Below are 15,969 nucleotides of genomic sequence, written 5' to 3' on the forward strand. Positions count from 1 at the left end.
TCGTCCATCACTGATCACAGAAGAGGTACATTCACTGGATTTTTTAAATCACAGTCGGCAAATACACAGACTATAGACACTTTTCTTGTAAACTTAATTTAAATGAGTACATCTTGTACCTGAGCAGAAAGCCTTAACGAGGCTCCCTAAAGACCATGAAATTCACCTCTGACTGTTTTCCGTGTTTTGTTGAATGCAGAACTATTTCCTGGTCATCTTTGGCCACGATGGACAGAAACCTTTGGAGCTGCGGACAGAGGAAGAGTCGGACTGCAATGAGTGGGTGGAGTGCATCCAGCAGGCCAGGTAAAAAATGTTTACTATCACAGCACTACATTGAACAGCTCTAGAAGCTACAGATCAAGACTTAACATAAAAAAACATGATAAGATTCTGAAACTTTGAATAGATTAGTCCAGTGATTCTCAAACTTCTTGGCTCATAAAGTTAAGAATTATTAATCATACACAAAAATGTTTTCATGCCTCCGCGCCAGGGACTGCTATGACTGGAGGCATTATGTTTTCATGCATTTATTCTGTCAGTCCCATTCTCGTGAACACAATGTCTCAGGAACCACTTGAGGTAATATTCACTTGGACTTAAGAATGAACTGATTAGAATTCGGTGGTCAAAAGGTCAAGGTCATAGTGACCAAAAAAACTACACTAATTATAATAAAATACACTTCATTCCCTTTTATTAAAGTCTTCATTACACATAGTAATGAGCAGAAATATGGACAGAAATTAATAAACAATATAATAAATTATTAGTAAATTGTTCTGATACATCAGCACTTTTGATTCACTGTTTTGAATCTTCAGTATTTTGAATGTAGGTCTTCTACTTGTAACAGGGAGTATTTTCATGATGGTATATTCAATTTTACTGAAGTAAATTTGCTCTGCTATTGGTAATTTTATTATGCCAACATAACCACTCGCTTCTCATAAAATTTACCATCATGCACTTCAGTAACCTACGTGTTCCACATACAGTTTTTCCTTACTTGTCATGGAATTAAGGTGGTCGTTAAGTAACTTGCTGGAGACTGAAACTGTTCTTGACTTTCTGCTTTTTGTGCTTTTGATTCAAGTAGTGTGTGTGTGTGTGTGTGTGTGTGTGTGTGTGTGTGTGTGTGTGTGTGTGTGTGTGTGTGTGTGTGTGTGTGTGTGTGTGTGTGTGTGTGTGTGTGTGTGTGTGTGTGTGTGTGTGTGTGTGTGTGTGTGTGTGTGTGTGTGTGTGTGTGTGTGTGTGTGTCTGTCTGTGCTTGGACATGTTCTGCTTGCAGCGGTTCACATGTAGGTCACGCTGGTGCTGTATTGCTACACTGATTACATCACACAGGCTTGATCTCGCCACTCAGCCTCCATTTCTCTCGACTCTCCTCTATGGGGCTCTCTCGTATTTTTATCTAAAATTCTGTATGCACCTCAAACTGCCTGCTCACGGACGACATGTTCCTGTGTGCTCACATAATGTTAGACTTTTGCTTTTTATACTACTGTTCATCTGTTCAGTTGGTAATACCATGAGTTGTCAGATAAGGCTCTTTGTGCATTGTACATTATATGCTTTACCGACATGCCCTCTGTGGCTGTCTAGAGCCGTTGAGAGAGAGTCGCAACAACGGAAGTCCAAAATGCTTGAACGTCACGTGACTCATGTAGACTTCAGATAGTTCCCAGAAGTTCTTGGCACGCAATTAGAATCCATTATTCAGAGCAACAGAACTGCCATTTTTGGTAATTAGTAGTCAATAAATGTGTTGATTTACCATATAGCAGACCGACAAGTAAAATTTAATAAATAATTTTATGCTGATTTGTTGATTTGATTTAGATGTGCTGATAATATACAATCAAATTATTCAAACGTCTTACCCTTCATAAGTGCAACCCAGACGGTCCATTGACCCATCTGCTGCTACTCTAATGCGCTGCTGCTCACTTCCGGGGAACTATTGAGGGGCTCCATGATCTGCCATTGCTGGAATAAAAAAGGTCTCTCAACGGCTCTGTGCCTGTCCTTGTCACATTTTTCCCATGCCCCATTCAGTTACGCTGACATTATCATCGAGCGTGAGATCCTGATGCAGAAGTACATCCACCTGGTCCAGATCATGGACACTGAGAAGATCGCAGCCAATCAGCTTCGTACTCAGCTGGAGGACCAGGACACTGAGATTGAGAGGCTTAAAGCTGAGGTATGCACATCCGCGTGCTCATGCATACATAAATCCAACAACTGTTGTGCACACATGCACGTGCACAGCCACTTAGACGCACTCCCAGATGGAGCACATGCAGATCAAAACATCCAAATGCATCTGTCATGATGGGAAAACACTTGAGTTTAGAGCACGTTTCTCCTAAAGGGAAGCACAGTGATTTCGAGACCATTACTTCCTTATGATGCAATGAGATATTGTTGTTTTGAACCTCTAAAGTGGTGTCATGAATATTTAATCCACAATGCCAGTATATTCACATGGAGACTGTTGTTGTGCCAGATTGTAGTGTTGAACAAAACCAAGGAAAGGATGCAGCCTTACCAAAACAACCAAGAGGAGGAAGATCCAGATATTAAAAAGATAAAAAAGGTAAAGTTGTTTATGATAAATGAATTACAAGTAGAGACACAAAGAAATAAGGACAGTGAGAAACACCTGTTGTGCTGTGGCTGTACAGGTGCAAAGTTTCATGCGTGGCTGGCTGTGCCGGAGAAAGTGGAAGATCATTGTTCAGGATTACATCTGCTCCCCTCATGCTGAGAGCATGAGGAAGAGGAACCAGATTGTCTTCAACATGGTGGAGACAGAGACCGAATACGTTCACCAGCTGTCCATCCTGGTGAACTGTTTCCTCCGGCCGCTCCGCATGGCTGCCAGCTCCAAGAAACCTCCCATCAGTCACGACGACGCCAGCACCATCTTTCTCAACAGGTGCCAAAGTATCTTCTATTCATTTCATTTACCAGTGATTAATTTTATCTTTCACGTTAAAGTTAGGGTCACAAACTCATCCAGAGAGATTTAAGACCAGTTCTCCCTCTCTAGTGAGACCATCATGTTTCTGCATGAGATCTTCCACCAAGGTCTAAAGGCCCGGATTGCCAACTGGCCCACGCTAGTTCTGGGTGAGTAGTATCATGGAGCTCTCATGAAAGTCTTGTACATGTAATATAGTTATAAGCATGTTTTAGCTCATTGATTACAATTTACATGTGCATTACATCACTGCAAACCATTCAAACATCTTTTACACTCTAGCCTTCATGGTAACAGTTGACTAATAATTTCACAACAGTATAAACAATAGATTTTAATATTTTTCTGTTCTCGTTCTGCATAAAAGTCAGAGCGAAATCCCAGAATGCAGACACAGACATTGGTGGGGAGTAGTCAACAGTCTTTAATGACAAATAATGCAAACTCAAGAAGACGGGCAGGCACGGAGTGGCATTGAGAGGAATCTTCTGATGATATGAACAGCAGCGTGCTGGAGTCCGGTTCCTGGGCAAAAAAGAACAACGAAGAAAAAAAATAAAGCAGGGGAAAGGGGGAGGAGGCAGGTGGAGACAGACAAAACCACATAAAGAGCCTCAGCTCACAGGTCTTTGCAGCAGCACTCCAGCAGCAGAGTAGTGAATAGGGAAACATAATATATTTTGTTTGTTTACATAAACAGTCTTCTTTTGTCTTATTAATCATTAATACAATCACATAATACATTGACATTCTGGATCACTCTATCCTATTAGATCACCTTGATAAGTCAGTTGGCATCAGGGACACTTCTTTAGAGTTTTTCAAATACAGTTTATAAAACGGGTAATCAAATCAAGCTATCTGATTGGTTCATAGCTGTGGTATATTGAGCGTTTACCACGGCTATGACGTCTAATCAGTTTGCGACTCATGAAGTAACGGCGTGAGCAGTGCTGTGGAGTAGCTGCGGAGTGAAGTGGAGGAAACGTACGAAAGTTCAAAGCACACGGTCAGCGAACTTGAACTGTCGGCAGCCCAGCTCCCGTCTCGTAGCTTTCTTACTGAGGAACGCTACAGTGTGTCGCATAGCAACCGCTGTGCCCTGTGCAGGCAGCCAGAAGGGACTACTTTTTTGTATTTGTTAAAAAAAATGCTTTTTTTGAAAAAGATTTTAAAAATGTAATTGTAGTGTGTCTTTTACTTTAATTTCGCCATAGTTGTAACCGTTTTATATGACAACGCCACTTAACTGTGGTATAATGAGCGTATACCAGGGCCTGTCGTGAGCTATTGCTTAATTATAAAACAGAAGTTTTTCACTTCGTCATGAGTTTTGCCTCCTGTGGTCCCTACCTTGTGATGTTTTTCAGGGCTCCACCCTTAACCCATTGTTCTACATATACCATGGACTGTATACAGTGTGTTAAGTTATGTGTTCTCATCTACTATAGTGTATTTCTATTGTGTTAAGGTTAAGTTGTACTATATTTGTTCAAAATATGGTCATTGCTCCAATATTATATGGCATTTTTTTTATTTTGGTGCGCCCTTGTATTACAAGTTATACGGCCTTTTGTCTGTCACAGGATTTTCATTAACTGTCGTGATGCTGTTTTGTTTTATGCTCAACATTTGCTCAACATTAAGCAATATAACCATACAGCATATGCACAGAACGCAGAGAAAAGTTGGCTACATATCAATATCAACCATTTATACCTATATGAAACACAATTAAAACACCAAGCAACTAAATCAGCTAATCACATGAACGCGATAACTGTACTGAATGTCCAGTATGTCCACATATGAGGGCCTGGTATTCCAAGCTAACACCACAAGCCACATATCATAGAGCCCACCTATTCCAACGATGTCATTTATCACTGTAGGACCAACTGTCATCATATAAGTCAGATAACAACCAGGAAATACATTCTTGCATGAAAAGTGCCTTCAGTGACTTCACGTGTTTTCTCATTGTTTTGGGTTAGCTTCCACCACACACTATTCCACCATACACAAGCCTGATAACATTAGGAAGTTGGCATACAGCTCTTCATTGCCACTTAAATACGATTCTCTCACTCTGCTTATTTTAACAACGATCTCATTAGAAGCATGTTCAACTCTTAGAATCTAGAAAGTTTTTATTACATTTAAAACATAATCTATCCTATTAGATCACCTTGATAAGTAAGTTGGCATCAGGGACACTTCTTTAGAGTTTTTCGTAGCTACGTTACGTCCAATGTGTAAGTGTGTGCTCTGGAGAGAAGAGAGAGGAGGGTTTGGGCTCTTGACTCATGCAAGATTATACATTGTTTAAAGTCTATATGCTACGTGAATTTTCAACCGACAGACGTGTATTTGTCTGTTTTTGCACCATTACATCAGCAGAGCAGCTCTCAGTCTGTCACCCAACCCACATTACAGGGATGAGTGTCTGCCCCGCGTTAAGGAGTTCAAGTATCTCAGGGTCTCGTTCACAGATGAGGGAGTATGGAGCGCGGGATAGAAAGGGGGCGGCGTCAGCAGTAATGTGGCCGTTGTAACGGACAGTTGGTGAAGAGGGAGCTGACAATCTATGTTCAGACCCTCACCTATGGTCATGAGCTCTGGGTAGTGACCCAAAGAACGGGATCGCAAATACAAGCGGCTGAATTTAGCTTTCTCCGATTGGGGGGCTCGGCTCAGCCTTAGAGATGAGGTTAGGAGTTCGGACATTCGTCAAAAGGGGTCCGGTGAAGTGGTTCCGGCATCTAGTCAGGATGCCACCTGAGCCCCTGTTTCTGAAGTATTTACTTTTTTGTCAATGTTATCTAGGTGTGGTCGTGTAGCTGAGAGCTACTCACAAGAAAATGTAAGTTCTGGCTCGCACCGTTCCGGCTCCTTCCTCACATGGAATGAAGAAAATTGGTTAAAGAACCTGTTGCATGTTGTGGGAAACATCACCCAGAACCTTGCTGTAACCAATTTTACTATGATGTTTTATTTTTTAAATGTAAAGGTTTTGAGATAAATTGGTATGTTGTCTTTTCTTTTTCACACCCAGCCGACCTGTTTGACATCCTGCTGCCCATGCTGAACATTTACCAGGAGTTTGTGCGTAACCACCAGTACAGTCTGCAGGTGTTGGCAAACTGTAAGCAGAACAGAGACTTTGACAAGCTGCTGAAACAGTACGAGTCCAATGCTGCTTGCGAGGGCCGGATGTTGGAGACGTTTCTCACGTACCCCATGTTTCAGGTAGTGCTCACTGGTAATGTACACCTCTATTAGCTACTGTAACAACATTAACAATAAATGCTTCAGCGAAAATGGGACATAAACTCTGAACTTCCGACAACATGACAAACACTGAGACAGAACTCCATGATGCAAAAGGTGCCTTTCCATTGAGTTGTTTTTACGAGCAATTTTCAACTTAGAAATGCTGCAAATTTTAAAAAAAAAAATGTAATTTAATATCACAAGAGCTCACAGGAGAGAGGTGGGTATGGAGGTAAATTTGTGAGAGTTAAAAATATATATTTGTGAGAAAAATATGTGCAACTCTCATTGTATGCATTCACATGCTGATTTGCAGATCTGCAAATTTTGTCCATGACTTCACTTTATTTGATACAGGTGTGTGAATGTGTTTTGCCTACAAATACAAATGAGTTATGCACCAAATTCAGTACAGGATGTATATGTAAATTTATGTATGTATATATATATATATATATATATATATATATATATATATATATATATATGCTCTTACCTAAGAATAAGTATTGTTTTTTTCCCACCTAAGAGTTGTGTTAAAAAGAAATCTAATTTTTAATCTATTTATTTATTATCTTTTTTAGATTCCACGGTACATCATCACTCTCCATGAGCTGTTGGCACACACACCTCATGAGCATGTGGAGCGCAAGAGCCTGGAGTTTGCTAAATCCAAACTGGAGGAGTTGTCAAAGTAAGTGTGTGCACGTTTCATAGATATGAAGTGATAATTACATGTAGATGATGATGATGATGATGATGATGATTGGTCATGCTGTCAGGATGATGCACGATGAAGTGAGTGACACGGAGAACATCAGGAAGAATTTGGCGATAGAGAGGATGATTGTGGAGGGCTGTGACATCCTGTTAGACACAAGCCAGACCTTCGTCAGACAGGGTGAGCAGCCTCCCCTACAACACCTGTCAACTTTTCTTCACCACCAAATCATTCCATTCCCGTTCTCCTTCAATTTTCACTCACTTTCCAATCACTCTGTGACCAGGCTCTCTCATCCAGTTGCCAACCAGCAGTGAGCGGGGCATGCTCAGCAAGGTCCGCCTGGGCTCCCTGTCGCTGAGGAAGGAGGGAGAGAGACAGTGCTTCCTGTTTACCAAACACTTCGTCATCTGCACCCGAACATCTGGAGGAAAGCTTCACTTGCTCAAGGTCAGCTCACCTGTCTGCAGATGATGCTACACTGGAAAAAAATAGCCGTCCAAATGAGTTTTGAAGATATTTAGTTTAATTCATGAAAATTTAAAATCTCTGTTTTGCTGTTCTTCATCACATATTGATGATTAACATAACTACATAGGAATTTAGTGTCAAGTAAAATCAATATCGGTTTTAAACACAACTGAGATAGGAAAACCTTAGCTCAACCTCTTAGAGTTAGATATAGGCTTCTACGCAGTATGGAAAAGTATGGAATTTGATTTGAGTAATTTCCAGGTCTGGATAAAGTATGGAAAAAAATCTCTGTGTTTCCAGACTGAAGTCTGAACAGACGTGAATCCAGAGATTTTAGAATACTAACAATCTGTCTCAAACTCGAGAGTCTAGTAAATCATATCTGCCACTCTTAACTACAGAGCCATAGTTTGCATATGACTATGACGGTGGAAGGATAAGTAGTTCCTACCAATCAGGTATTATTTAGATTATCCTGGTGATAGCTAATTACTTTGTACTGTGTCCCCTGTTGATGATAAAATACACGCTTACCCAAATTGGCTGAGTTTGAACATCAATCTTTTAAGATGAGAATCAGTACATAGAACAGGTAATGTCAGAATTGGAAGTATTTTTTCGATATCAATACTCAGAAACCGTGACTTTCTGTGACTTTCTGTGACTTTCTGTGATATAATAAAAATAAAATAACATATGTAACATAGTATATATGTCAAATGTTAACAGTTGGATTTTAAAATGATTTATTTGCATAATAGTATGGTAAATGGACTGCATTTATATCGTGCTTTTCTAGTCATATAGACCACTGAAAGTGCTTTAGAGGAAAGTCACATTCACCCATTCACACACAATCATAGATCGCTGCTATTCACCGTGCTTTTGACGAAAGAGCCGGCAGAGGCAATTGTCTTGCCCATGGACACATCGGCATGTGGACTGGGATTGAACCGAACCACACTACCTCCTGAGCCACAGCCGCCCAAATAATATTTACTTATATAATAATATTATATAAAACAAGTTTATAATATTAATTTAAATAATGATTTTTTTACTTAATAAACATCTACCTATTTGCACGTGGATGTCAAATATGGGCTGGAAAAAGGAAATTTGAGTCTGGAAAAAAAATATGGATTTTGAAATGGAAAATGTGTAGGAACCCTATATAAGAGTCATCCTCCAGCAAATTTGAACAGCCTACAGAAACATTAAAATATGAAAATGATAGTAATCCAGAAATACACAAAATTATATGTTACATGCAATACCTTAAAAAAAGGTTTTGATTGCAGTTTTATCTTTTGATAAAAATACACGTAAGGGTTAGGGTTATCAACATAAACCAAACCATAAACCCTATAAACATTATTAATGTTTATTATAGTTTAGATTATATAAGATGCTTTTCTATATGCTTTATATATAATATATTTATATATAATATATACAAATAAGCTGGGATTGGCTCCAGCGACCCCCCGCGACCCTTAAATGGATAAAGCGGTAGACGATGAATGAATGAATGATATACAAATATATATATGTTGAATATTGGTGTTTTCGTGCTTCTGTTATGCTTGGTACCAATTTTATTTACAAGGAAGATTACAGTTGTTGACAAATTTCAAGAGACCATCATTATACAAGTGTTTATGTTACTCTAAAATATTACTGTCAGTATAATTTAAAAGCAGCCTCAAAATCTTAGTATGATTGGGTTCAATAACAGATTATTTTAGAAACACTGATTTCTAGGTGATCATGGTTACTCGATGGTTAATCGATTAGGCGATTGAGAGAAAATTGAACTGGCAGCTATTATGATGAATTAATTAAAGTAAAGTGCTTACTGAATACAACTTCTACAATATTTAAATACCATAATGTGACCATGTACTCTAATGTTTAAAATGTGACCTAGGGGTAAATTAGGTCTCTCTCTTTTTTTTTCATCTCCAACAGCAAGGAGGAACGTTGTCTCTGATAGAGTGTACTCTCATTGAAGAACTAGATGCCAATGATGAGGACTGTGAGTATCTTTATACCAAATCATAACTTGAGCCTGACATTTATGTCTTTGTCCAGTCCAGTGACAGTTAACTGTGGTGCGACCTGTGTGTTCTTTTTCGTAGACAACGCATCAGGTCAGGGCTTCAACCATTTGGAGTTTAAAGTTGTGGTTGAGCCTCCCGATGGTCAGTCCTTCTCTGTTGTCCTCTTGGCTCCGTCTCGCCAAGAAAAGGCTGCGTGGACCAGCGATATCAGCCAGGTACAATGAGATTGTCTGTCACACAGTTGAGGGATCCCCCATACAGAACGCAGATGGATTGTAATTGATCGCAGATCTGGGATTAAATAGAATTTAAGAAATCTCATATTTCTCTGCTCTCTTCCGCAGTGCATTGATAATATCCGATGTAATGGCCTAATGACCAGTGTGTTTGAGGAGAACTCCAAAGTGTCTGTGCCGCACATGATCAAGTAAGAAATTTATTTATATATTTTTTTGATATCCTAATATATAGTGTAATGTGATATATAGAAAAGAGTGATTTCAAACTGTAGCAGTGGAGATTATGTAGATTGATAATCTCTATATATCATTTATCTTTATTTTAATGGTTGTAGTGTCTTTTCGTCCATCTACGGAATGAGAAGGGCATATGTGTTTATCTCTTCTTTAGAATGCCAAGTTAGGGGCCTTCTGGTGACCCCTCACCTTTTCCTTATGGCCCCCTTTAAATTCCTTGTCTAACATAATATAACTTTAACCAGATGTCTTTTTCAAGTAAACAACGGACCTATAAAGGTAACCCCCAAGAAGAGTCGGGAGGGTTGTCATTTTGGCCGGACACTCTCCAAGTTCTGCAGTGCTTGTAATCGATGCTGGTCTTTTTGTAATAAACCTTTATATACAATCAAGACGGTGTCGGCGGACTTCTCTTCAATACATCTTCACATCATCGATACTTAGTATACAACATGGTCTTAGTGTGTTTAGAATGCACAGCAATAGTAATGCTTCACTGTATAGGTAACATATGATTTAACTGAAACAAACATAAAGAACTACATAAGGTATTTTTTATTTTAAGATAAGTTGAGATAATACTATTTATCCCATGTCGAGGAAATACGCTTGTTACAACAACATCATCGGGAAAGAGGTAGAAACATCACAAATGTAACAAAAATATACAATAAACAATAGAGGAAATATACTATAAAAAAGCTATATACATGTATACATAGTGCAAGTGTTGCCTTGTGAAAGAAGGCTAGAATGTATCAAATTAGGTAGTGCATAAATAGTGTATATGTATTGCCCAGGATATAGGATGTATTTCACAGGATGATAACTTACACAGCTGTGGTTGATATAGACGACTATAAAGTGCAGGGGGTAAAACGAATAATAAATATGATGAAAGTACAGTATGGCAGGGCAGTAGTGCAAGTAGTTTGTTGTGATGTTGTGATGGGACAACATTAGCACAGTGTCACATCAGATGGTGTTATTGTACACCTTGTTACACTGGGGGTGCAGCAGTGTGAAGCTGAAGGAGCTGCCTAATTTTAACAAAATGAGTCCTCAGTAGGTCCTTTTGAAAGCCTGTGAGAGAAGGACTAAAACGTTGTTAGTTTTGGTCTCTTCATGGAATCTTTTGACAAAAGTAAAAAAAAAACGGAGTATCCCTAGACTTATCCTTCATCTCAACATAGAGAATAACAACAACCATGGTATTTTTCTTCTTAAGGTCTGATGCCCGACTGCACAAGGACGACGTCGACATCTGCTTCAGCAAGACACTCAACTCCTGCAAGGTCCCACAGATCCGCTACGCCAGTGTGGAGCGTCTGCTGGAACGACTGACTGATCTGCGCTTCCTCTCCATAGATTTCCTCAACACCTTCCTCCACACTTACAGGATCTTCACCACGGCTGCTGTGGTCATTGACAAGCTGGCCGACATTTACAAGAAGCCATTTACGTCCATACCTGTCAGGTACGTGTCACAACCTGCTAGAGTCCGGAATGGTCTGTACAATGATTGTGTTAATGTCATGTTTATCCGTCCTCATTGACCGTCATACTCAGTTTCATGCTTCTATGAACCCTGTTTTCACCTGGCAGTAACATCCGTCCCGAGTGATCCGGTCACAAGTGGACAGCTCTCAGTACGTCTGTTCTCACCTGGCAGCAGAACGTGTCTCCACATGCGTCTCCAGTGACCACTTGTGATCTGATTTCACTTACCCTCTCTGTATGTAAATCAACACGTACATCATTTCCATTTGCAGAAGACCAAATGCGACAAAAAGAAAATTAAAAATGCAAAATGCGGCATGAATCACTGAATCAGTCTGGAGGGAGAGATGTTCCCGTGCCGCTGCAGGACAAAGCAAAGAACCAACCGAGACTTCTTCTTTACACTTATTTATCAAATCGAGACACTGCAACCGGCGCTGCACATTTACTTCTGCCGTCAACTCTCTCTCCATCGCTGGGTCGAGTCACGCGCGCTCCCCGCTCCCCTCACTGCAGTTCTCTGCATCGACATTTAGGGAATTATTGTGCTACTTTAAAAAGTAACAGCAGCAGTAAATTAGATAAATAAATAGAGGTATTTTACGCATTATGGTGAAAAACAATTTCAATTAATCCGCGGATCACATGCCTGAACTGTCAAATTCTGTTTACTTCCGCTCACGCAGATGGCATCAGTTGAGTAGGTGGGCCCTTATGTGGCCAAAAGTCACAAACCCGTTGTCACTGCTACTCACAACTGGACACGTGTCTTAAACCACCTCCGGATGTGGCTTTTGAGATCCGATTCCAATGCGTCCTCAATGCGAGCCGTCCACTTGTAATCGGATCACTCGGGACGGATGTTACTGCCAGATGAAAACAGGGTCTATCATTCATCATCTTACATCTCATCATTCACTCCATCTTTCCATTTCTATATTTTCTACTACTCCTTTCGTCACCCTGCCATACACTTCCTCCTCCTCCTCTTCCTGTGACTGTCCCAGGATCGAGCAACATTCATGTGATCGTCTGTCCATCATGTCCCTCTGTCCTGACTACAGTCTGAAGATCAGACAGCTTGCCCTGGACCAATCCAAGTAAACGTCATGAGTAGGACTGGTGATTGACTTGTACCAGCTTCTGTCAGACACGGAGCGATTAGATATCAGCTCTTCTCCTTTTTCTCAGGTCTCTGGAGCTGTTTTTTGCGACCAACCAGGGGGCATGGGGAACAGACCCCTTGAACAACAAATCCCCGAGGCTTTGCCGCAAGTTCTCGTCTCCTCCTCCCCTCTCCATCCCCTCTCGCACTTCCTCCCCCGTCCACTGTCGCAAGCTCTCCCTCAGTTCCCCAATCGGTGTGAAAGTGGGGACCTTGGACCTGTCTACTACCCCCTCCTCCTCTGCAGCCAACTCCCCCACCTCCAGTCACAGCCCCTCCATCTCCTCTCCTCCTCCCGGCTCAACCAGGCCCCCTTCAGGCTTTTCCTCCCCTCCGCCCACTGCCACACGCTCTCCCAGCCTCCCCCATCCCTCTGGGATGTCCTCGCCTCCCCCCATCCCCACCAAGGCCCTGCTGGACCTCAGCCATGGTCCCAGCTCCCCAGAGCTGAGCCCAGCTGCAGGGGAGGACGTCAGCGGAGAGCTGCCTCGCATCGACGCCTTCTGTGGGAAGCTGAGACGAAGCATCCGCAGGGGTATGTAGCTGGAACAGAGAAGCATGTGATTCACTCTCAGTCAGTCCCATGTGAACATCAGCGCTTTCGGGCACTCACCTTAGGGATGGGCAACGACCTCTGGTGTGTAAGACAGATGCGCTAGCATGGAGCTTCGTCGTGTGTCATTGGCATGACGGTCAAGACCAGATGAGACCGGCTGCCGCTTGGCAATAAGTCTCTTGCATTTCGAGGGGGCACCCTCTAACGGTGGGGATCCGGTTCAAATGGACTGCCCCGCGCCTGTGAAACCAACAATTTATAGATTTATTGATTTTTTACTTTTTTATTTATTTATTTATATTTGGAAATTTGACGACAAAAATAATATAATAATAACATAAATAATAATGACAAATAAATCTCCCTAAGCGCATAAGAGGTCATGGAGGTCAGTCCTCAAATTCAGAGTATCATAGGCTCTGAGGAGCGACTTGGCCCGTTTCCTTTTCATGAGCTTTAAGGAACTCAGGTAATGTCCAACAAGGTCCCTTTTAAACCCAGAAAAAAGGCTTTTTATTTTCCTCCATTTGGATTTGTGGATAAAGAATTTTGCCAAGAGAATCAGATTGTTCAATATAGAGTCACTCTCCATTATGTTGACTCCAAAGACAATTGTTCACTCTTGCGAGAGGAGTGGACAGAAGGATCTTGGTCGACAACCAGTCATGCAAATCCTAGTATTAAGTATAAGTTCTATTATAAGTATATTAGTCAAGTGATAACGTAAGAGTTTGTTTGAATTTCAGAAAGTCATTGTCGTTAACTTGAATTCTGGGTAAATCTGTCACATACATTTGTTTATTTATGTTTTGGACTAATATTTCAACTGAGGCAGGGATCACTTTGATCACTTTATTAAATTGAGCACGTGTGCAAGCTATGTCATATTTCAAGCAGAAGTTTTCATAAGAGAGCCAGTGTCCCTGATCATTAATTAGATGTGTTACTGACCACATATTTCTATCCATCCATTGTTGTAAGAAGAGAGATTTGTGATTGCAGAGCACATATCTGTTATCCAAAATGGGGGCTTGATGTGGGGTGAAATTATGCATGTACATGATTTTCCAACATAACAATACCTGTTTGTGAAATAACAAATTTGATTGGTAATTTTTTCAACCTGGAAGTCACATTGAAGCACCAACTCTATACCTCCCATTTTTTAAACAAACTCCTGGGGAGACAGTACCAAATACAGTTATTGTTCAGCATGAAAGATTTGGAATTGGAATTTATCAGGTATGGCCATTGAATATGCAGGATAAATGCATCTAGCTAAGGACTCCATTTGAGTTAAATATGTCCTTCCAAAGACTGTCAGGTCCCTTTGTAGCCACATGTTTAATTCTGATTTACATTTAAGAACTTTGTCTTGACTATTTAAGTTTTGGCTGTTTTTTGCATCTTTGGTTACATGGAAATTTGATGGCAATATTATAAGCCTCTGTAGGGTTGCAGTCATCTATGGCTATTAATTCACATTTGTTGCGATTGAGTGTTAATCCTGATGCTTTAGAAAAAATATCAACTAATTCAAAGTCTTGAAGGACTTGTTTTAGGTTTTTTTAAGAAGACGGTAGTGTCATCAGCCATTTGTCTCTTGACTATCTCTTCATCAAAAACATTCAATTTGACAAGATCAGATTTATTGCCAACATTTCTGCCGCCAGGATAAATAGAAATGGGGAAATGTTGCATCCTTGTTTTACTCCTCTATTCACGGTGAAACGAGGGGCGGGACCCTGAGGGAGAGCTACTGAACTAGTTGTGTTATCATAGAATGATTCCATTATGTTACAGAATTTAGGGTTAGGGTTAGAAACTTTACAAACGTAAGATTTTTAAACAGATGGCTGTACTCTAGAAGATCTTGCACCAGTCGTATATTATTATGTATGGACCTGTTGCTTACAAACCATGTTTGTGTTTCGCTAATTATTTGATCCAGTCCTGTTTTTAATCTGTTAGTGTAAATGTATGTTAATATTTTATAATCCTTGTTAAGAAGAGAGATTGGACAATAGTTTTCCAAGAGTTTACTATCTTTACCTGGGTTAGTGTGATGACCCCTTGTTTCATGCTAGTTGGTGGTGAGAGATTAGATGTAGCTTCTATAAAAACTGGAAAAGAATGTTTCTAAGCAAATCCCAAAAGTGTCTGTAAAAATTAGCAGTCAATTTATCTGGGCCAGGTGATTTCTAACCCCTTGTCTAATTCCTCCTCTAATTCTCCTGTCTCAAGGCACTTTACATAGTGAGGTCAATGTAACTATATTACAGGGAAAACCCAACAAATAAAATGGGGAGGGAATTGATGAGGTATCAAAGAAAGGGAATGAAGAGAGACAGAGTGGTTAATTAATGACTTGCTTATGAAGAGATAAATAATTAAATAATAATAATTATAATGATTTTCAATAAATAATGGTAACTAAACAAAAAGTATACATAAATAATTAGGTTAGGTTTTCCTTGTGGGGGGTGTCAATGCTGTCCTAGTCATGTTCTTTGGATATGTTTGTTTTTTGTGTTTGCTCAGATTGTATTAGAATTTTTTTAAAGGGTCCGCATTTAATTGTCGTTCATTCGGGGTTCAGACCAGACGTCTCCATATCGAGTATGTGGGTGATAACTTTTTTTTATTGAAGATATCCATGATTTTTTACAGTATAGACCAGAGTACCTGAAAAGAATGTGTCTGACTTTCTTAGCCATGAATTGGATTGATTACTGCTTGTATGAGTCAA

At 40.2% G+C, this 15,969-nt stretch overlaps 1 protein-coding gene across 4 annotated transcripts in view; it reads left to right on the forward strand.

The window, feature by feature from the left end:
- Positions 1-15,969, forward strand: part of LOC118301381 (ras-specific guanine nucleotide-releasing factor 2) — a 45,100-nt gene that overhangs the window by 16,171 nt on the left and 12,960 nt on the right. For 2 of the 4 annotated variants that reach the window (XM_035626846.2, XM_035626847.2), the window contains exons 2-16: positions 200-306; positions 2,062-2,209; positions 2,516-2,605; positions 2,694-2,947; positions 3,062-3,141; positions 6,048-6,241; positions 6,850-6,959; positions 7,048-7,166; positions 7,273-7,436; positions 9,432-9,498; positions 9,602-9,738; positions 9,868-9,950; positions 11,228-11,476; positions 12,507-12,599; positions 12,691-13,199. In XM_035626846.2, the coding sequence (XP_035482739.2) occupies positions 200-306; positions 2,062-2,209; positions 2,516-2,605; positions 2,694-2,947; positions 3,062-3,141; positions 6,048-6,241; positions 6,850-6,959; positions 7,048-7,166; positions 7,273-7,436; positions 9,432-9,498; positions 9,602-9,738; positions 9,868-9,950; positions 11,228-11,476; positions 12,507-12,599; positions 12,691-13,199 (2,404 nt within the window). The remainder of the gene's footprint in view (positions 1-199; positions 307-2,061; positions 2,210-2,515; positions 2,606-2,693; positions 2,948-3,061; positions 3,142-6,047; positions 6,242-6,849; positions 6,960-7,047; positions 7,167-7,272; positions 7,437-9,431; positions 9,499-9,601; positions 9,739-9,867; positions 9,951-11,227; positions 11,477-12,506; positions 12,600-12,690; positions 13,200-15,969) is intronic. The other 2 variants (XM_035626848.2, XM_035626850.2) reach the window with 1 other exon arrangement.

This window comes from Scophthalmus maximus, chromosome 2 (genome assembly GCF_022379125.1).
Source record: "Scophthalmus maximus strain ysfricsl-2021 chromosome 2, ASM2237912v1, whole genome shotgun sequence".
NCBI lineage: Eukaryota > Metazoa > Chordata > Actinopteri > Pleuronectiformes > Scophthalmidae > Scophthalmus > Scophthalmus maximus.